Source organism: Quercus lobata, chromosome 5 (genome assembly GCF_001633185.2).
Source record: "Quercus lobata isolate SW786 chromosome 5, ValleyOak3.0 Primary Assembly, whole genome shotgun sequence".
Taxonomy (NCBI): Eukaryota; Viridiplantae; Streptophyta; class Magnoliopsida; order Fagales; family Fagaceae; genus Quercus; species Quercus lobata.
Genome location: NC_044908.1, coordinates 4,217,675 through 4,239,312, shown reverse-complemented (window position 1 = coordinate 4,239,312; position 21,638 = coordinate 4,217,675). Strand labels below are relative to the sequence as shown.

The 21,638-nt window shown below is 35.4% G+C and overlaps 3 protein-coding genes and 2 pseudogenes across 5 annotated transcripts; 4 read left to right on the top strand and 1 right to left on the bottom strand.

Moving 5' to 3' along the window:
- Positions 1 to 774: 774 nt before the first annotated feature.
- Positions 775 to 5,835, top strand: LOC115991518 (G-type lectin S-receptor-like serine/threonine-protein kinase RKS1). 3 transcript variants are annotated; one of them, XM_031115266.1, is made up of 8 exons: positions 775 to 2,138; positions 2,216 to 2,353; positions 2,537 to 2,727; positions 2,882 to 3,092; positions 3,269 to 3,506; positions 3,623 to 3,773; positions 3,853 to 4,157; positions 5,582 to 5,835. In XM_031115266.1, exons 1-7 carry the CDS (start codon positions 881 to 883, stop codon positions 4,153 to 4,155), a joined length of 2,490 nt encoding a protein of 829 aa, XP_030971126.1. In that variant the 5' UTR covers positions 775 to 880; the 3' UTR covers positions 4,156 to 4,157; positions 5,582 to 5,835. The 3 variants fall into 3 exon arrangements, with proteins under 3 accessions (XP_030971126.1, XP_030971128.1, XP_030971127.1); XM_031115268.1 differs by lacking the exon at positions 5,582 to 5,835 and adding an exon at positions 5,145 to 5,544; XM_031115267.1 differs by lacking the exon at positions 5,582 to 5,835 and having other exon boundaries at positions 3,853 to 4,403.
- Positions 5,836 to 9,904: 4,069 nt separating this feature from the next.
- On the top strand, positions 9,905 to 13,240 carry LOC115989810 (annotated as a pseudogene).
- LOC115989809 (cysteine-rich receptor-like protein kinase 10) lies at positions 12,655 to 13,485 on the top strand. Its single transcript, XM_031113687.1, has 3 exons — positions 12,655 to 12,798; positions 12,891 to 13,101; positions 13,271 to 13,485. Exons 1-3 carry the CDS (start codon positions 12,655 to 12,657, stop codon positions 13,483 to 13,485), a joined length of 570 nt encoding a protein of 189 aa, XP_030969547.1.
- Positions 13,249 to 14,305, top strand: LOC115991520 (G-type lectin S-receptor-like serine/threonine-protein kinase At4g03230). Its single transcript, XM_031115270.1, has 2 exons — positions 13,249 to 13,753; positions 13,834 to 14,305. Exons 1-2 carry the CDS (start codon positions 13,562 to 13,564, stop codon positions 14,134 to 14,136), a joined length of 495 nt encoding a protein of 164 aa, XP_030971130.1. The 5' UTR covers positions 13,249 to 13,561; the 3' UTR covers positions 14,137 to 14,305.
- Positions 14,306 to 14,741: 436 nt separating this feature from the next.
- On the bottom strand, positions 14,742 to 18,363 carry LOC115991519 (annotated as a pseudogene).
- Between the last annotated feature and the right edge of the window lie 3,275 nt (positions 18,364 to 21,638).

Below are 21,638 nucleotides of genomic sequence, written 5' to 3'. Positions count from 1 at the left end.
TCCTCACTGAAGGCTCCGATCGGGTGCTACGGACACTAGCTTTGGTGCTCCACAGCCATGGAGGAGAGAGTTTGAATTTGTGCTTCTGTTTGGATTTGGGTTTGAGTCTAGGTTTGTGTGCCAAATGTCAAGGGAACGAGATCACACCGGAAACGCACCCGATCGTTCTCCTCCTCTTTTGTTGGTTCAGGTCTTGCTTGGTTTAGGGATTGGTTTTTTTTTTTTTTTTTTTTTTTTTTTGAGTGACAAAGATCTGATGATTTTTTATTTTTGATTTGGGTTTGAAAGGTGGGGTTTGGATATGGTCATCTGTGAATCTGTGGGTATTTTTTTTTTTTTTTTTAATTTGGATTTTGTCTTAAAATTGGTCTAATATAGTGTTTTGGTTGGAGTGTGAATGATTATGGATATATTTGTATGCTTTGTGATCAGAGATTTTTGGGGGTTTAAGGTTTTATATGGCTAAGTGTATATATTTGTATAATCACTTTGAATAGAAACTCAAGACTCAAGTGATATTAGAATTGAACATAAACATTCTGAGAGTAAAGTAACGGTCCCTAACAGCGTTTAGGGACCAAGATGGTTATTTTTGAAAAGTTTAGAACCTAGTTAGTATTAGCCAAATCCCAAGTTAGTTTACTGGAATTTACCCAAATTAAAAAGAAATGATATTCAAAATGTATTAAATAATAGTTATGATAGTCAACAAAAGCCTTCGCTGAAAAATTGACGACTAGAGAATTCTCAGTCCATATGCACAATCCTTAGTCAAACCTTTTTTTTGGGGGGATCTCAACCACAAAAAATCAAAACAAAAATAAAAAATGTTCCATGTTAAGAATCCATTTGCACAAACAAGGATGTGCTGAAAAAAAAAATGTTCAACTCTTTGATTCTAATCATTCTCTTCTTCAAATTTTGCACTTCCCTTGACACCTTAACAACAAACCAATCCATCAAGGATGGCCAATCTTTGATTTCCATAGGCAACAATTTTGCCATAGGCTTCTTCAGCCCTGGCAACTCTAGCTACAAGTATCTTGGCATTTGGTATGTCAAAGTGACACCACAAACTGTTGTGTGGGTTGCAAATAGGAACCATCCTATTATTGATTCTTCTGGAGTTCTCTCAATCAACCAACATGGAGATCTTGTCCTCCATGACAGTAATAAACGTCTACTTTGGTCTACAAATGTTTCTGTCCAAGACCAAGTGACAACCTCCTCGGTAGCTCAGCTTCATGATTCAGGAAACTTGGTATTAGTCCAGGACAATAACAAAAAGGTAGTGTGGCAAAGCTTTGACCATCCTACAGATACTCAGCTTCCAAACATGAAGCTTGGTTTGAATCTTGGAATTAACATGTTCCTAACATCTTGGAAGTCAAAAGATGACCCTGGAACTGGAAACTATAGCTATAAGATTAATCCTAATGGCTCTCCACAAGTGTTTTTGTACGACGGTTCAACCCCATATTGGAGAACTCCTCCTTGGCCATGGAATAATGTGACCACTGCAACAAGCTCATTAGATGATAAGTCCATTTTTGTTAACAACCAAGATGAAATATCTTGGTACTATTTTGATAATGACCCTTCCTTCATAACAAGAGTAGTGTTGGACAGCACTGGATTGCTTCAGAAACTTAGGTGGGATGATGGTGTTCATCAGTGGAAGGAACAATGGTCAGCACCTAAATACCGGTGTGACAAGTATGGGCAATGTGGTCCATATAGCAAATGCAATCCTGATAATATTAATAAGTTTGAGTGCATGTGTCTACCAGGGTATGAGCCTAAGTCTCCAAGGGATTGGCATCTCAGAGATGGTTCTGAGGGTTGTGTGAGGAAGAACTCGGGGTTGTCCATGTGTAAAAATGGAGAAGGTTTTGTAAAATTGGAGCATTTGAACATTCCCGATTCATCACTTGATGCAGCTTGGATAGGCATGAGTATGAGTAGCTCAGAGTGTGAGCAGGCATGCTTGACGAATTGTTCTTGCACAGCTTTTACCAGCATGAATATTGATGGGAAGGGAACTGGATGCTTGGCATGGTATGGTGAATTAATGGACATTCTAGAGTACGCAGATGAAGGGTCAGATCTAAATGTTCGTGTGGATGCGATTGAGTTAGGTAACCTTCTTTCCTCCCTCACATTTTCATAAACTTTTTCATTTCTTTCTTTTTTCAGTTTTTTCCTCCTCCTCCAGCGAAGTATATAAGGAAATCCAAAGGCTCTCTTAGCAAGCAGAGGAAGCTGGCTATTGCATTAGTGTCTATTGTTGTGCCAATGTTTCTGGTATCCTTACTAGCCTATATTTGGCTAGCGAAGAAGAAGAAAACAAAAGGTAAATAAAGTCACTTGTGCATTGTATTGTTCACATATACATGTGTTCGGCTCAGCTATGACAAAATGTCCCATATATCAGGAATCATTTAGATTAGTCCTCCACATGATGTGAGCTATATTATATAGATCCTGAATTACAAAGTTATATTAAGCAATGTCTCTCAAATATGTTTTGGGACAGTGAAGAGAAAAGTACACAAGCAATCATTAAATTTTGCGAGTACCAAAGTTTCTTTCGAGGGGCATGAGCTCGAGGACAGTAGTACGCATCCAGATTTACCGATTTTCGATCTAAGCTGCATAGTTGCTGCCACTGAAAATTTCTCTCCTACCAACAAACTTGGGCAAGGAGGTTTTGGCTCTGTATTTAAGGTACAATTACAATTCATTGACATTGTTACGCATTTTTATCTGTTTTATATTCCATTACTATAACCTACGACCAAAGTTATTGAAGAAACAGATAGAGCTTTGTTGCTTTAAAATAATATTCATGAGTAAGCTTAAGTTTGGGTCATGATTGCAGGGCCAATTATCTAATGGACAACATATAGCTGTAAAAAGGCTGTCCAAGAGTTCTGGACAAGGAATAGGAGAATTCAAAAATGAAGTTATGTTGATTGCAAAACTTCAACACAAGAATCTTGTTAAATTGTTTGGCTGTTGCATTCAAGAGGATGAAACGATGCTTATTTATGAATACATGCCCAACAAAAGTTTAGACTCTATTATTTTTGGTATGTCTTCTTGCTAAAAATCTTTGCCTTCATGTTTTATGTCTTTTATTATATATGTGCAAAAAGGAAAAAAAAAAAATATATATATATATATATATATTTGTAGTTCCTAAATCCACATATTTCAACACTATTACATCATATTTGGTACACACTTGAGCAAAATCTTATTGTAGATCATACAAGAGCATCATTCCTAAATTGGAAGAAACGCTTTGAAATCATCCTTGGGATTGCTCGGGGAATTTTGTACCTTCACCAAGACTCAAGACTAAAAATAATCCATAGGGATCTTAAAGCCAGCAATGTTCTAGTAGATGCTGAGATGAATCCCAAGATTTCTGATTTTGGCATGGCTCGTATATTCAAAGAGGACCAAACTCAAGATAAGACAACCAGAGTTGTCGGAACATAGTAAGTCTAGTACACATGCAAGACTACACACACTCAAACTTGCATGCTTGAACACATATATAGTTATAAAGCATTATGCAAACGTTAACATTACCTTTGATACTGTTTATTTGCAGTGGTTACATGTCACCAGAGTATGTAGTATTTGGACAATTTTCAACAAAATCAGATGTCTTTAGTTTCGGTGTCATATTATTGGAGATTGTGAGTGGCAAGAAGAATTGTGATTCTTATCAGAAGCATCCTTCTCAAAATTTGATAGGGCATGTAAGTAACAAAGAGCCACTATCTTTTACCATTTGCATTCATAGTACATCTCTTTATAAATAATGCTACAAACACACAGGTTTGGGAACTATGGAGAGAAGATAGAGCTTTGGATATAGTTGATTCATCGATAAAGGAGTCATATGTTTCTGATGAAGTTTTGAGATGCATTCAAGTTGGTCTATTATGTGTTGAAGAAAAAGTAGTGGATCGGCCAACTATGTTTGTAGTTAATCTTATGCTGAGCAGTGAAACAACTCTTCCTTCTCCTAAAAAACCTGCCTTCATTTTAGGAAGTCCTTCCAAAAAATTGGACTCAGTCATAGGAGGAGCTTCTTGTTCTATAAATGAAGTGACAATAACTAAATTTGAAGCTAGATAAAGGTAAAGGTTCTAGTTTAAACAATGGCACATCCTTAGTCGAGTTTTCTCTCTTTGTTTTCTAACAACACATCTTTTACCAATTTTATTACACACCTCTAACTTATGCCATTTGCATGCATAGCACTATGATTTCTTATTGAAAAATGTCCCATTTGTGTTTTGATCTTGTAGATTCAAGTAAGTGGTAAGTAAACTCATAGAGTTAAGGAGACATCTAAACTTTTTTTTGAATTACAAAATAATAATAATTTAGACACTGAAGCATCTAAGGTATTGCAACTTATCTATATATATATATATATATATATATCAAAAAACTGAAGTGTAGCATTTATTGTTGCTTCGCTCCTATTGAGCCACATCAGCAGCCACATTATCAATCCCACTAACTCTTTTTTTTTCTTTTTTTCTTTTTTTCTTTTCCTTTCCTTTTGCAAATTAACATTTTCCTAATTATTACTCCATCACATCCAAAAAAAAAAAAAACTTCATTTCTTAATTAACGTTTCCTAACTTTTCAACTTTCCATTTATTATTCCATCAACCACGTCTATCTATCTATCTATCTATCTATCTATATATATATATATATATATATATATCTAAAAGCTAAAGTATAGCATTTATTGTTCTTTTTGCCACATCATTGATCCTACTAACTTTCTTTTTTTCTTTTTCTTTTTCTTTTTCTTTTCCTTCCTTTTGCAAATTAACATTTTTCCAATCATCACTCCACCACATAAAAAAAAAAAAAAAATCATTTCTTTTCCATTTATTATTCCATGAAACCCAATTTGATAATAATCAAATTTCCTTCAACTCTATGACTCTCCCTCTCCCCAATCAAGCAGGCAGTTATGAAAGGTGTTCAATTGCTACACTATTAGAATTCAACCACAAAAAAAAAAAAAAAAAAAAAAAAAAAAAAAAAAAAAATTTTTTTTTTTTTTTTTTTTTTTTTTGCTGTTCTCAACCATATTCTTTAAGTTTTCCAGATTAATTTTGCTAGTAATGTGTCATCGGAGATCTTAGGTCTAACAACATTGGTTCCCATAAACCAACCTAAAAAATCTCTAAGTCATTGTAAAGAATACATTAAAAGAATCACAACAGGGTCTTACTGCTATAGTTTATGTGGTCATTAATCATTGAAGAGTATTTTTTTCGCTGATCAATACCTCTTATGTGTATTAGTGTGATGTATTCACCATTATGGATAAATAATTCTCTTTGTATATGCGTAGCATAAATCAGTTTTGTTGCATGTACATATTAGTTGTGACATTAATGTAGATGCATAAATTAGTACAAAATATGCTACTTCTATAAATTTGTAAAGTCCCACTAAAGTGAGTTTTTTTTTTTTTCCTCCCCCCATATTCTTTAAGTTTTCCAAATTAATTTTGTTGGTGATGTGTCATCAGAGATCTCAGGTGCCAACAACATTGGTTCCCATAAACCAACCAAAGAAATCTCAAAGCCATGGTGAAGAATACATTAAAAGAATCACAACAGGGTTTTACTACTATAGTTTATGTGGTCGTCAATCACGGATGAGTTTTTTTTTCTACTGATCAATACTTCTTATATGTATTTGTGTGATGTATTCTCCATTATGGATAAATAATTCTCTTTGTATATGCGTAGCATAATCAGTTTTGTTGTATGTACATATAGTTGTGGCATGAATGTAGATGCATAACTTAGTACAAGATATGTTACTCTTTTTGGTTTTGAATGGTAACAAATTTAGATAATTTTGCCAAAAATGCAGAATTTGATGTCAATGGGAAAAAAAAATTAAATCAAATGACATGTTTAAAACTATATAAGGTAGCAATAGACAATTGAAAAAAAGAATAGGGTAAAAGATTATCCAAGTTTGGACAAAACCTCAAAATCCATGAAGACCAATTGGATGTGAGAAATTCCACGAAAATGTTTGCTTGGCTATATGAAGAAATTGAATTTGGATATATAAAATATGAAGAAGACCAATTGAATTGAATTGAGTTTCCTATCACAAGTCCTCTCTCTCCTTCTTATTGTTTTGATTTAATTTTTATTTGAGCTAATACTTAGTTATTTTGAAAGTGAGAATTTGAATTTATATCCAAATACAATCTTGGTTATGTATTTTAATGTGCCTATCAGTTATTTAACTAATATCAAAGGTATTTTTGTGATAAGATTTGATTATCATGATAATATCTTCTAAGAGAATGGGAATTTTGAATAAAAAATTTGAAACTTAAAAAGTTTAGCTGTAAATAAAAAAATTAGGAAAACATAATGCACTATAACATAAATTAGAGGAATATGAACTGCCTTAAAATTGATAAATATCAATCAAATACACCCAAAAATAATAGAATGGTATTTTTTTTTTTTTTTTTTTGAGATAGAAAGATGAAAAATAATTTTAGAAATTGTTTAATTTTTTAGAAATGCTATGTCTATAACGTTTTCACAACAAGTTATAGTTGATAAGTTGTTATCAATTATAATTTAAATCTATCACTTAAATTACTTTTTTGCCCACCAATAACAACATGCTACGTATGATTTGTTGTGGAAGAGTTGTAAAATTATTGTTGACATGACATTTCTCTAAATTTTTAGGGAGAGCAAATTATTTTCAACAAATTTAGGAAAACAAATTATACTTATATCAAAATTACAAAGTAATTATCTATTCCCACACTTCGCGTGGGTTTGCGACTAGTTATTTTAATGCTTGACTCAATTAGGTAACACTTATCCACATTGATCGTTTTTATAAATTGGTGTTTCTATGATATCCTGGATTCAAAAACACACACTAAAATGAGGCAAAACTGGACCATTAAGTTGCAAACTAGCTTGGGAAACTATTAGTCATGCCAATTGACTTTTAATTAATTCAAAAAAATGCCCCAAGTTCTGAGTACATAAAAACATCCCAATTCTTAGTGTCTTTGCTGCCTAATATCTTCTTCTTTTCTTTTCATTTTTTCTTTTTTTATCCTTTTTTTTTCCAGGTCTCCTTCAAACCAAGCATAATGTCTTTTCCTACAACTCAAAAGTTGAAAAAATTAAAATCATATTACCTTCGTGGGGTCATTCAAAGAAAAAAAGTTGGCTCCAAACATGTTTGTAGCTATTTATTTCAACTCATTACATGATGAATTATAAGACTATCAATGTGTATTATTTAAACAAGTCATATAATTCATTAGAAAAGTCATGTAATTAAAACAATATATAAATAATCTCTTTAATCACTACATTATAGGTTAGACCAAAAGTAATTCTAAACATATTTGAATTTGAAATTTTGAAATCAAACTTTTTCTGTCATTCAAATATATGTTGCAGTACATATAAGAATTGGAAGTACATGGAATATAAATCCTAACTTCATGCATTAAACTTACAGCAACCTAAAGCAAATGATTTTATCAATCCATTCACCAATTAGGCCCATCAATGTTATACTACAAGACAACCATTGAACCATTTGGTTCATATGGTACTTATGTAGGGGGCGGAGCTAGAAATTTTCCTTTGTGTGTGTGTGGGGGTGGGGGGGTGGTGGGGGAGGTGGCCAAGACTAAATGATCATATTGATTCACAAGATATATGTGTGTGTGTGCGTGTGTGTGTGTGTGTGTGTGTGTGTGACCCACTCATTACTAGACAAATTTGTTAGTTTTGGCATGTGTATGAGATTTTTCAAATAAGATTAATGGTGCCCTATATTGGACTATGAAGATTTATGCATCTTATCTAGTATTAGATGTGTTTGTCATACCAAAGCATATTTAAGTATGGTTGTTTTAGTATGTTTTTATGAAATACTAAATATAAATGATGAATTAGACTGTCAATTGGATTAACAAATAAGAGGAAGAAAAAAAAATTATCAACCATAATATAAATAAATAGAAATAGAAATTGAAGTTAGATAAAAATGAATAGAATTTGATGTAAAATAGAAATGAAAAAGGTGAAGAAGAAATGGAGTAGAGAGATTAAGTAACACTTTCACTATGAGTGATGAGGTAGGTGGAAAATACAACTTGAAAAGGTGAAGTAATAACCTTCTATAAAGGAAGCTATAGCCCCATAGTAAAAATTATAAAAGCTGGGCTTGGGGGATGACATGTTGGGGGAGAAGAGACGGAAAAAAACTACCAAAAGGTCAACATAGTTGAATAAATTTTGAATGAAAGAAGGAGACTTGGGGGGCCAATCAGTTTCATTTGAAGGGGCCAAATCTAACAAAAATTCTTTAGGGCCTATTATTTTTTTTTTTTTTTCTCCAGCTATTAAAAAAAAAAATATATATATATATATATATTTATATATATGCCTCTCCTCAACGAGATGCTATCTCTTGTTACAGATATATCATATATGTGGATTGAGATACAAATATATCATATATAGTGTTCGTTTGGCATAATTAATTTTGCGAACTTATTTTATTATTCAGTTTATTTTTGGTACTATTCATGGGTCTCATTATACTATTTCAGCTAACTTTTACCTTTATTTACAGTACTTTCAATAAAAAATTTTCAGTTTTAACAAAATAAGTGGATCCCAAACAGACTCATAGTAATCTAAGGTATTGCACCTAATCCAATTGCTCTCATTCATCTCACAAAATATTTTTACTTCTTCAGATTTTAACTTTTACTTTTTTATTTCTTCTAACTTTTTTTATTCAATATTGAGATTAAAAGTTGCTTTTTTCAACTCTCAATCTCTATCATTGAGAGCAATTAAACATGGTACTCAATCCCATATATGTAACAGTCATTCACAATAGGAGGCTCCCATGATCTATGGGACCCATTTGTTGGAAGAGAGCTCCTTGTATGTATCTAAAAAGGTAGATCATTATTCATTCTCAATAAGGAGAGTGCATATGCAACATCTTGAGGGCGTGATACCCTAATAGTCCGTTTGGATTGAGGGGGAGGGAGGGGGAGTAGAGTAGATTTAACACAAAATTAACTTCTTTTAGTTAACTCTACTCTACTTCCCTCCACTCCCCCTCCTTCTTCCCTCCATCCAAACAGGCCATAAAACCTTAGGCCAAAAAATATAAAAGAAAAAAAGTTTACTAGATGACTAATGTCCCGGTGTATCACCAATAGCTTCTATATCAGTCCTTAGCAAGGCCCGACTGAATTAGCTAAGCCTAGCCCAAGATCAATCATCATTTTAACAATACATTATTAACTCAAGGCAGGATGGGTAGCCCTGCCTCGATAACACTTTGAGTATTGGTACAAACTCAATATGTTTTACAATTTTTTTTTTACATGTTCTATTGTGATATGTGCAACATCATTAAAGATGCGGCTCGAAGCAGAATATGATGGCCAAAGAATGGAATTTTCACAGGACCACCAGTGAAACCCCAAGTCTGGATTTGTTTGCTCATGACCGTTGTTACAAAAACATTGTGGTCCCATACAAATAAAGCCAAGACCGATAGTCTGTTGAACTAGGCTCTTGAGTGCCACAATATTCAACCTGTTTGATGCATCCAGCTATAGGAGCTAATCAGCGAGTACATCAAGTTGCACTAAAAGTAAAACTAAAAAGAAATGATATTCAAAATGTATTAGATAATAGTTATGATAGTCATCAAAAGCGTTCGCTGAAAAATTACGACAAAAAATAAAAATAAAAGTAAAAATGTTCCATGTTAAGAAACCATTTGCACAAACAAGGATGTGCTGAAAAAAAAAATGTCAAAGTCTTTGATTCTAATCACTCTTCTTCAAATTTTGCACTTCCCTTGACACCTTAACAACAAACCAATCCATCAAGGACGGCCAATCTTTGATTTCCAAACACAACATTTTTGCCCTAGGCTTCTTCAGCCCTGGAACCTCTAGCTACAGGTATCCTGGCATTTGGTATGTCAAAGTGACACCACAAACTGTTGTGTGGGTTGCAAATAGGAACGATCCTATTACTGATTCTTCTGGAGTTCTCTCAATCAACCAATATGGAGATCTTGTCCTCCATGAGAGTAATAACCGTCTACTTTGGTCTACAAATGTTTTTGACCAAGACCAAGTGACAACCTCCTCGGTAGCTCAGCTTCATGATTCAGGAAACTTGGTATTAGTCCAGGACAAAAACAAAAAGGTGTGGCAAAGCTTTGACCATCCTACAGATACTCAGCTTCCAAACTTGAAGCTTGGTTTGAATCTTAAAACTGGGATTAACATGTACCTAACATCTTGGAAGTCAAAAGATGACCCTGGAACTGGAAACTATAGCTATAAGATGAATCTTAATGGCTCTTCGCAAGTGTTTTTGTACAACGGTTCAACCCCATATTGGAGAAATGCATTTTGGCCATGCAATAATGTATCCACTGCAACAAGCTTATCAGGTCAAAAGTTGTTTTTTTTTGTTTACAACCAAGATGAAATATATTCCAACTACATTGATGATGACCCTTCTATCATGACAAGAGTAGCGTTGGACAACACTGGATTGGTTCAGAAAATTATGTGGGATGATGGTGTTCATCAGTGGAAGGAACAATGGTCAGCACCTAAATACCGGTGTGACAAGTATGGGCAATGTGGTCCGTATAGGAAATGCAATCCTGATAATATTAATAAGTTTGAGTGCATGTGTCTGCCAGGGTATGAGCCTAAGTCTCCAAGGGATTGGTATCTCAGAGATGGTTCTGAGGGTTGTGTGAGGAAGAACTCGGGGTTGTCTATATGTAAAAATGGAGAAGGGTTTGTTAAATTGGAGCATTAGAACATTCCCGATTCATCAATTGATGCAGCTTGACGAATTCTATGAGTAGCTCAGAGTGTGAGCAGGCATGCTTGACGAATTGTTCTTGCACAGCTTTTACCAGCATGAATATTGATGGGAAGGGAACCGGATGCTTGGCATGGTATGGTGAATTAATGGACATTTTACAGTATACAGAAGAAGGGTCGGGACTAAATGTTCGTGTGGATGCGACTGAGTTAGGTAGCATTCTTCACTTGCTTGCATTTTCTTAAAAGTTTCATTCTCTCTTTTTCAATATCTGAATCATGTTTTCTTCATACTCTCTTTCTTTTCTTTTTCTTTTTTTACCTTTTTTTTTTCCTTCAATTAAGTATATAAGGAAATCCAAAGGTTATCTTAGCAAGAAGAGGAAGCTGGCTATAGCATTAGTGTCTATTGCTGTGCCAATTTTTCTGATATTCTTACTAGCCTATATTTGGCTAATGAAGAAGAAAAAAACAAAGGGTAAACAAAATCACTTGTACTTTGTATTGTTCACATATACGTGTGTTCGGCTCAGCTATGACAAAATGTTTCATATATCAGGAGTCATTTAGATGAGTCCTCCACATGATGTGAGCTATATTATATAGATGCTCGATTACAAAGTCGTATTAAGCAATCTCTCTCAATTATGTTTAGGGACAGTGAAGAGTACAGTGCACAATCAATCATCAAAATTTGTGAGTGCTGAAGGCTTTTCTGAGGGGAATGAGCTCAAGAACAGTGGTACACATCCAGATTTACTGATTTTCGATCTAAGCTGCATAGTTGCTGCCACAGAAAAATTTTCTCCTACCAACAAACTTGGGCAAGGTGATTTTGGCCCTGTATTTAAGGTACAATTACAATTCATAGACATTGTAGATATCTTGCGCATTTTTATCTGTTTTATATTCCATTACTGTAAGGTAGGACCAATTTTTTTTTTTTTGTTGATAATCTGCAATGATATTGAAACTCAAGAAACAGAACAAACAGGGTAATCATTTTTACAAACAGACTCGATGACCTCAGGAAGATTACCCTTATTAAAATACAATAAAGGACTAGAAAGTAAACCAAATTTGGCAGTAGCATGAGCTGCCGCATTACAACTTCTACTAACCCAAACAAAATTGCAACAAGAAAAGGAACGAGCAAGATTATGGATATCATTGATTATGCTATTAATAGTCCAATCAGGGGGAAGGTCAAGGGATGATAGAGGGTCAAAACAGGCCTTGGCATCTCCTTCAAAACAGACGAGGTTCCACTGCTCTTTGATTGCAAGCTCCACTGCCCAGAGAATGGCGGATGCTTCAGCTTGGATAGGCAAACAAACTTTGACGTGTTTGGACCAGACTTTAACAACATCACCTCTATGATCTCGAGCTACAGCTGCCAAAGTTGTTGTGGAGGAGTTCAGCTCTGCATCAGAATTAATTTTGATCCAATTCAGGGGGGGAGGGGAGCAGGTTGGGACAGGCTGAGGAGAGTGTGGAGAGGCCTTTGGAGCAAAGATTCTTGATAGCTCAAGGACTCTAGAGAGGATGTTCTGTAAGGGTGTCTGGAAATCGATCTCTCCTCCATTAAATAGAACATGATTTCTTAACCACCAAATCTCATCTAAAGTGACTGCCATGTTCAGAGATACAAACCAGAGCTCATTTGAAGGGCAGGTGGATTTAGGGGGTCCAAGATAAGCTTGATGATGTCTTTGGGATCGTTGAGATTGACTTCTTCAGCTCTAAAACCCCAGCAAGCAGAGTGCCAGATTGCTCTTGCCACAGAACAGAGGAAAAAGATACGAGCACTCGATTCAATGTCATTCTTACAGAGCGCACAGCAGGGATCAGTGTTGTCCATTCTCTATTATAGAAGCAGATAGAGCTTTGTTGCTTTAAAATAATAGTCATGAGTAAGCTTAAGTTTGGGTCATGATTTCAGGGCCAATTATCAAATGGACAACAAATAGCTGTAAAAAGTCTTTCCAAGAGTTCTGGACAAGGAATAGAAGAATTCAAAAATGAAGTTATGTTGATTGCGAAACTTCAACACAGGAATCTTGTTAAACTATTAGGTTGTTGCATTCAGGAGGAAGAAAAGATGCTTATTTATGAATACATGCCCAACAAAAGTTTAGACTCTTTTATTTTTGGTATGTGTTCTTTCTAAAAATCTATGGTCTTCATATTTTATGTGCCTTTATTACATATGTGCAAAAAAGAATATGTTTGAAGTACCTAGAACCACATATTTCAACATCACATTTTTTAGTATAACTAAGCAAAATTTTATTGCTGATCATACAAGAAGTTCATTCTTAGATTGGAGTAAACGCTTTGAAATCATCATTGGGATTGCTCGGGGGATTTTGTATCTTCATCAAGATTCAAGATTGAAGATTATCCGTAGGGATCTTAAAGCTAGCAATGTCCTACTAGATGCTGAGATGAATCCCAAGATTTCAGATTTCGGCATGGCTCGTATATTCAAAGAGGGCCAAACTCAAGACAAGACAACCAGAGTTGTTGGAACATAGTACGAATAAAACATTCATAAATGTAAACACACACTAGACTTGCATGCCTGCGCACATACAAAGAAATTAAAGCATTATGAAAACTTTAAGATTACCTTGGATAATGTTTACTTGCAGTGGTTATATTTTACCAGATTATGCAGTATTTGGAAAGTTTTCAATAAAATCAGATGTCTTTAGTTTTAGTGTCATCTTATTGGAGATAGTAAATGGCAAGAAGAATAGTGATTCTTATCAAGAGCATCCTTCCCTAACGTTAATAGGGCATGTAAGTAACAGAAAACAACAATCTTTCACCATCTGCATTTACAGTATAGCTTTTTATAGATAATGAGACCAACCACACAGGTCTGGGAACTATGGAGAGAAGATAGAGATTTGGATGTAGTTGATTCATCAATAAAGGAGTCATGTGTTTCTGATGAAGCCTTGAGATGCATTCAAGTTGGGCTGTTATGTGTACAAGAAGAAATAGCGGATCAACCAACTATGTTGGCAGTTCATCTCATGCTGAGTAGTGAAAGAGCTCTTCCTTTCCCTAAACAACCTGCTTTCATTTTCAGAAGACCTTCTGAAAAATTGCATTTAGTCACAAGAGGAGCTTCTTGTTCTATAAATGAAGTGACAATAACTATGTTTGAAGATAGATAAAGGTAATGATTCTAGTTTAAACAATGAGACATCCTAGTACATTTTTCTCTCTCTTTTTTAACAGCACACTATTGCCTATTACACCGCTCTGAGGTATGCCATTTGCATATATAATATGTTGTACTAGGATTTTGTATTGAAAAATTGAGCCATTTTTGTTTAGATCTCATAGGTTCAAGTATGTGGTAAGCAAACTCAGAGAGTTAGGAGCCATTGAAACATAATTAAGTTGAACAAAACTAATCAAAAGGGTTGTACTTGGGATCCCTGTGGCTGTGATAATTTACACTGAGTGCTTCCTTGACTCTTCTCTTGTCTTTTATTGTATACTTCAAATTTAAAGTTTAAACTGGTACTTATCACAGCATGTCTAGACTAGCTAAACCAACAAAATTGGCTATAATCGATAAAGATGTCCAAGACTGTTATATCAAGTGTAAATGAAAGTGAGGACTAATTGGACCATTAAGTTGCAAGCTAGGCAAACTATTAGCCATATAATTGATTTTTTCTTCTTCACAAACTGCATAAACTATATATAATATCCCACTTCTTTGTATCTTTGCTTCCTGTGTCTTTTCTTTTATATAGCAAACTTGCACAAGTTAAAATCATGGTAACTCCATGTGGACCATTCAAATATAAGTTTCAGTACGAACTTGAAGTGGAATTCTCTCACATATAAACTCTAACTCGGCACATCAAACTTAGATCAACCCAAAACAAATGATTTTATCAATTCATTCACCATATTAGGCGAATCAATATTAACTGCATGACCACTGTCCTTGAGTATTGCTAGCCTTGACTTTGGTCCCAAGTGCCTGTAAAAGCATAAACCATGTTACTTGAAAATAGGGCTTAAATTCTTAAGTTGATAAAAGGGGGAAAAATATTACCTTTGTAATTGATGGGCCAAGAATACTGGGAAGATATTATCCTTCTCACCCCAAATTAGCAGCGTTTTCTTCACCCAAATAACAGCACACTAACATGGAAAACAAAGTTGCAATTCTTCCTTAGCTTCATGGACTCATGCACGGTGTTACATAGAAGCTAAAATTTTATTTCCCTTTGTTTATACTAAGTTGCCTACATTTTGTAAATTTGCTATGACTGTATCTATGTGAGGCCTCATAATCAGAGTCTTTTTTTTGTAGTGCTCACTAAGAGACTTGATCCAGGACCTCATGAATCACATGAGGTTTGGAAACCATTAGGCCAATTCATTGGGGTTTAGAAAACAAAGTTAAGCTATGGCAAATATTCAAAGCATATAGAGACAAAGAAAATGCTTCTAGAGCATAAAAGATATGCAAGTAATATGTGTATGACATTAACATTTAAATTTAAGAGGCTATAATAGTGAGTTGATGAGATGCCTTTGCTTAGATACTTTTATGTACATTTGGCCCATAAGATCAACAATGAAATAAACAGAACATATGCAGAATCAGTGGAAGTGATTAAAGCATTAAGTATGACCAAGTAACCAAGGAAAAAAAATGATTTTATATGTAAATAAATAAGATTAAAGCCGAGTTTACCTTAGTTAGAATGGGAAGGTTTGGATCTGCCTTTTGAGATAGCATGTGCTCTGCCAGCTCTAATTTCTCCTTCCTATTCTTCTTACATATTGTCTGATAAAACAACACACAGACCACTATAAAAAATGAGGAATAATTGATACATGTTTGACAACTCAGAATGCATTATATTTATTGATTTTAATTCCCATCCCAAAAAGAAAGAAAAGAACAAAACAGAAACACCAAACATATACATATACCAGTTTGTTTTTAGGATTGTAATAAAAGTTACTCCTACTAATTAACTCATTAAATTAAAAGTTGCAGAGTAGAAAATCACAGGCTCACTTGAAGAAAGTGTAGGCGTGCATGGATAGATTCACTGGGGTCCATAGATCATGTGGATTTTTCAGTTCAAGAAGCTCCAGTACATTTTTTCCATTTTCTTGTGTTTGGATTAACTTAGTTTGATTATATAATAAGTTGTGCAAAAAAAAAAAGGTTGGTTTTTGCTGAATAGTGCGTAGGTGTAATTATGCTTAGAAAAAATGAGACTATAAAACTACAAGAGGGAACCCCTTAAGGCATAAATTTTCAACAATCAATTGTAGTTTTGACTTGATAATAAAGAACAATCATTATGAAACTGATGTTATTGATTGAAATTCGATTGCATCTAAAAATAAATACTACACCTGGCTTATTGAGCTACCACATAGCTGGAAGTAGAGTGTTAGGAGTGTATCAGGCTATCAGCAAGTGTGACAGGAATGAAAATTCAAATTGAGGTATTGAAAATTGGCTAGAGTGGTTGGGAGGTTTACAATGACTCAATGAGAGTATAATGTCAAAGAAATAAGAAAAATCACTTTTCATTTTTAAAAAATGCTAAAGATATGTTCACTTCTACTACAAAAATCTTATAAATTAACGTGGTAGTGAATCTAATTAGTGCCGGTGTGCTGCATCAAGCACGTAATAAATAATTTCTTAATTAATATTTTGTTTTGTATTTCAAAGTTGACACACGACTTTGTAATGCCTATCTAGTAAACTTATGTTGTAAGAATAGTAGTATCTCTATGTCACTTTTTTCATTAACATCAAGATCCTGCGTGCAATATATATTCCAAGCATGAGAGAATAATGCGTGTAATGTGTTGCCACAAAGCACGAGATTTAGAGTTGGAATATTATAGAATCATTGCTGAAAACAATAATTAACAATACAAAGAAATACAAAAGTGCACATATGCTCACGAGGTGGAAGTGCAATGCATAAAGGAGGTAATAATATATGCATTTTGGTGTGGCTTAACATACAAAGATCTGGTATCAGATGGGAGAAATCTCAGAGAGAATCAATCTAGAATAAAAATGAGGTGGGAATGATTCAGCATTTCATGGAACTAAATCTTCTTTTTGTTGTTGCAATTGGGATCCTTTTAAATATTTTATATGCTGAAATGATCTCCAATCTAATCAGAAATAACTTATCAAAGAAGAACAATTGGAGAGATTTTTGTTCCTTTAAAAGCCATCACATGTGTTGAGCATGTAGTCCCATGCTTTTCAGTCTAAATTGCTTTGGTGATAATATTGGTGCTTAGTTTCTAATAAATTATAATCTTATTTAAAATTGGGTTTAGAATAATGATATGTGCTTGAAAAGAAATTAATTAAGGAGAGAAACTCAAACCTCCAACTAATAAATTAGCCCCTAAAGCAATAATTAAAAAACTTACTTGGACAAACCCCATCAGGAAAAAATTTGGTATCAATTTAAATGGACTACTCTTGTATATACACGAGTTCATGAAGGGCCTCATATCTTGTGCTTTCTCTGGCACTATAAGATCAAACACATTCCTTCCTATCTTCTTCAACTGCTCCTCCTTTTGGTCATCAGTGTATCATATACCAGAGCTCATAATCACAACCTTCTCCACCTCATCTTGATAAATTTCAGCCATCCGATATGTCACATACCCTCCATAACTAATGCCTACTACACTAAAATTGTTGACACTCAAATCTCTTTAATCCTTCTCTTATGCACCTAGCTTGAAACATTTCTGACCGGTCGGTCCAATTTGTATAAGACTTGCCAAAGAATAATAAGTCCGGCACGTACAAATTGAAGCTCCGCGATAGTGGCCAAACCTGGGTGAAAAATTGCCACCTTGAATTGCCACCATAGCCATGGATCAAGACTAAGGTGGGTTTATTAAGCTGCCTACGGTTAGGGGTCCAAAAATGCATGGTGGTTTGATCATCTAGAGAAATGGTACATGGGGACATGCTACATAACCTGAAGTTCAGAGATAGCATTGTATCAAGAAATGAAATAAAAACTCTTACTAGATTTGATAAGACTGAGATCTTGCATTGTAAAATTGATAGTAAGATAGAGAAGTAGGATGAGAAAGCTTGCAACAATTGCACAAAGTCCATACTGTGATTGAAGTGAGACTTTTGTTCTGTATTCTGTGACCGTGAGACTATAAATAAGGGATAGAGAGAAGTAAATTAAGTTGTACAATTCTTGGATTCACATAAAGCTCATTGCCTAACGGCCTAGCTGATAAGTGTTGGGCATAAATTTCTCAATTTCAGCCATGTTTTCAATGTTACAAATATGTGAGATTTGCATTGGATGAAATTGACGTGCTTACTTGACCACTAACAACAAACAAAGAACAAAAGTGAAAAGGGTTTGCACATCCTCTACCTTGTTAATCCTATCCAATCCTGTGCCTTTTTTTTATAGTCTGGCCAACTTGTGGCACATAATAAACCTTCATATTCCGAACCAGATGGGTGGATAGATAGAATTCATTTAAGGTTGTGTCTGGTAGTGCATAAAAGAACCTTTAAGGGGTCCCTAAAGTTGAGCTTTAAGCTTAAAACTTTTCAACTTTATAAAGCTCTTTAGGGTATTATTCCAGTTTTTAATAAAAACAATTTTTTGATATAATGCCTATACTTATTTTTCAAAATGACACATAATGGTGGAAGAGAGCAATTATGAAAATACAGAACATTTTTATTATGTCGTCTTTTATTATTTCTCACATCTAAAAACTCTTTAGCAATTGATAACCAAACAATTGTAATAATTTTTTTTTTTTTTTTGTTTGATAAATTTGAAAGTTACAAAGGGTAAGAGGAGATTTAAACCCTAGACATTTTTATTGAAAACTCTATGAGATATCAATTGAGTTACAAGTACTATAGTTTGTCAAAGACAAACACTCTAAATACTAAAGCTCTTTTCAATTAAAGTTCTTTATTGCAAAAACTCTGCAACTAAAACTCTACGGTTAAAACCCTACTTCCTAAAGCAATACCAAACGGACAAATTGTCCACTATATTACAGACTTTTGGTACCCTAAAATTGTGTAACAGCTATTGTAACGACCCAAGGAAGAGCGCTAGCCACATCTACGCTATACCTCAAAAGGACTAGTCACAATTGAGACTCCTTGTAGTTGTTAATAAAGCTCAGTTCAACCCAGTAAATACCCGATGTGGGACTCATCACACACCCACACACATCACATAATCAATCAAATTGGGGCATCACAATCTCCCCCACTTAAATCCCTAACGTCCTCATTAGGACCCATTTTGTGGGGTAGTGTCTCTGAGCCCACACGGTATTACCGGGCCGGCTCTGATACCATATGTAACGACCCAAGGAAGAGCGCTAGCCACATCTGCGCTATACCTCAAAAGGACTAGTCACAATTGAGACTCCTTATAGTTGTTAATAAAGCCCAGTTCAACCCAGTAAATACCCGATGTGGGACTCATCACACACCCACACACATCACATAATCAATCAAATTGGGGCATCACAATCATTGTGGGCTCAGAGACATTACCCACAAAGTGGGCCCTAACGAGGACGTTAGGGATTTAAGTGGGGGAGATTGTGATGCCCCAATTTGATTGATTATGTGATGTGTGTGGGTGTGTGATGAGTCCCACATCGGGTATTTACTGGGTTGAACTGGGCTTTATTAACAACTACAAGGAGTCTCAATTGTGACTAGTCCTTTTGAGGTATAGCGCAGATGTGGCTAGCGCTCTTCCTTGGGTCGTTACATATGGTATCAGAGCCGACCCGGTAACCCTGTGTGGGCTCGGAGACATTACCCACAAAGTGGGCCCTAACGAGGACGTTAGGGATTTAAGTGGGGGAGATTGTGATGCCCCAATTCGATTGATTGTGTGATGTTTGTGGGTGTGTGATGAGTCCCACATCGGGTATTTACTGGGTTGAACTGAGCTTTATTAACAACTGCAAGGAGCCTCAATTGTGACTAGTCCTTTTGAGATATAGCGCAGATGTGGCTAGCGCTTTTCCTTGGGTTGTTATAGCTATTATTCTGAAAAGAACTATAGGAAGGACTTTCCATGTTAACGACAATGAATTGAACTCAAAAGTGTGCAGGACAAGAAATGAGATTTAATTTTTCAACACCAATGTTGATGTCTCTCTAGTGCAGGACAAGAATCGACTTCCATTCTCTTCAATGGAGGGACTTTAGACTCCTTCAAGCCCTCCAGAGGTATAAGACAAGGAGATCCTCTATCTCCTTATATATTCATCATGTGCATGGATTACTTGGGGCAATTAATTCAGGAAAAGTGCGCTACAAAAGCTTGGAGTCCTGTTAAGGCCTCGAGAAGCGGGCCGGCTTTTTCACATCTGTTCTTTGCAGACGACCTAGTACTGTTTGCGAGAGCTAATCCTGAAAATTGTGCAACGATTAGAGGAGTTTTGGATGATTTTTGCAGTCAATCGGGCCAAACCATCAGTGAGGCCAAATCTAGGGTCTTTTTCTCCCCCAATTTGGATAAAGATTATAGGGATGCCTTAGGTGACATTCTCGGGTTTCAATCTACCCCTAACTTGGGTAGATACCTTGGGTTTCCTCTGAAACATCGCGGAGCTTCCAGCCAAGATTTTAATTTTGTGCTTGAAAAGGTTAAGAAGAAGTTTGCGGGGTGGAAAGCAAATCTTCTTTCTATGGATGGCCGAGCTGTTTTAATTCAAGCTTCTACTTCGGCTATTCCGGCGTATGTGATGCAAAATAATTTACTGCCTGGGAAGATTTTGGATGGCATTGATCGGGTGAATAGAAATTTCCTTTGGAATTCCTCTAGTACTAAACAAAGTATGCATTGGGTAGGGTGGAGGAAGGTCACTTCCCCTAAGGAGGTAGGAGGCTTGGGTTTGCAAACCGCTAAGGGAAGGAACACGGCCCTTCTTGCTAAACTCAATTGGAGGTTCCATACGGAGGGTGAGTCTCAATGGGCTAAGGTTCTAAGACTGAAATATTGCACACACCAGAGGTTAAACTCCAGAAATGAAGCAAAACTTCCTGGTTCTCGTACGTGGAAGAGCATGAAAAAAGGAGAAGACATTTTCAGGAAAGGCATTAAATGGATACCTGGGTATGAAAGTAACCTTAGCTTTTGGAATGACAGTTGGTCTAACATGGGTATGCTTAGAAACATCATCCAAGGTCCTCTTACTATTGAATCCTCTAATCTCAGGGTTAAGGATGTTGCTGATATGGGTGGATGGAAATGGGATCGGCTTCATATAGATCTTCCTGAAGAAGTTAAAAGGGATATTCAAGCTACCCCAATTCCGTTTGTAAGAAGGAATGAAGATAGGCTGGCTTGGAAGCATTCTCCAAGAGGTTCCTTTGAGCTAAAAAGTGCTTATTTACTTGCCATTGATCCTTTGCCTGATCCAGGTTTCCAAGGTAAGTGGATATGGAAGCTAGACACCTTACCTAGGATTCAAATGTTCTTATGGAAATGCATGCATCAAAGCATAGGTGTTAAGGAGTGTTTGCAAGCTAGGGGGATGTTAATAGACACGGCTTGCCCTCACTGTCTTAGCAGACCTGAATCCATTTTGCATGCTTTACGGGACTGCCATGTGGTAAAGA

Excerpts from the sequence above, each read along its gene's own strand:
- LOC115991518 (XM_031115266.1), top strand. The coding sequence starts at position 881 with ATGTTCAACTCTTTGATTCTAATCATTCTCTTCTTCAAATTTTGCACT. Across the intron at positions 3,507-3,622 it reads ACCAGAGTTGTCGGAACATA|TGGTTACATGTCACCAGAGT; the intron begins GTAAGTCTAGTA and ends GTTTATTTGCAG. Across the intron at positions 3,774-3,852 it reads CTCAAAATTTGATAGGGCAT|GTTTGGGAACTATGGAGAGA; the intron begins GTAAGTAACAAA and ends ACAAACACACAG.
- LOC115991520 (XM_031115270.1), top strand. The coding sequence starts at position 13,562 with ATGAAAACTTTAAGATTACCTTGGATAATGTTTACTTGCAGTGGTTAT. Across the intron at positions 13,754-13,833 it reads CCCTAACGTTAATAGGGCAT|GTCTGGGAACTATGGAGAGA; the intron begins GTAAGTAACAGA and ends CCAACCACACAG.
- LOC115989809 (XM_031113687.1), top strand. The coding sequence starts at position 12,655 with ATGTCTTTGGGATCGTTGAGATTGACTTCTTCAGCTCTAAAACCCCAG. Across the intron at positions 12,799-12,890 it reads AGAGCGCACAGCAGGGATCA|GGCCAATTATCAAATGGACA; the intron begins GTGTTGTCCATT and ends TCATGATTTCAG. Across the intron at positions 13,102-13,270 it reads TTTAGACTCTTTTATTTTTG|ATTGGAGTAAACGCTTTGAA; the intron begins GTATGTGTTCTT and ends GTTCATTCTTAG.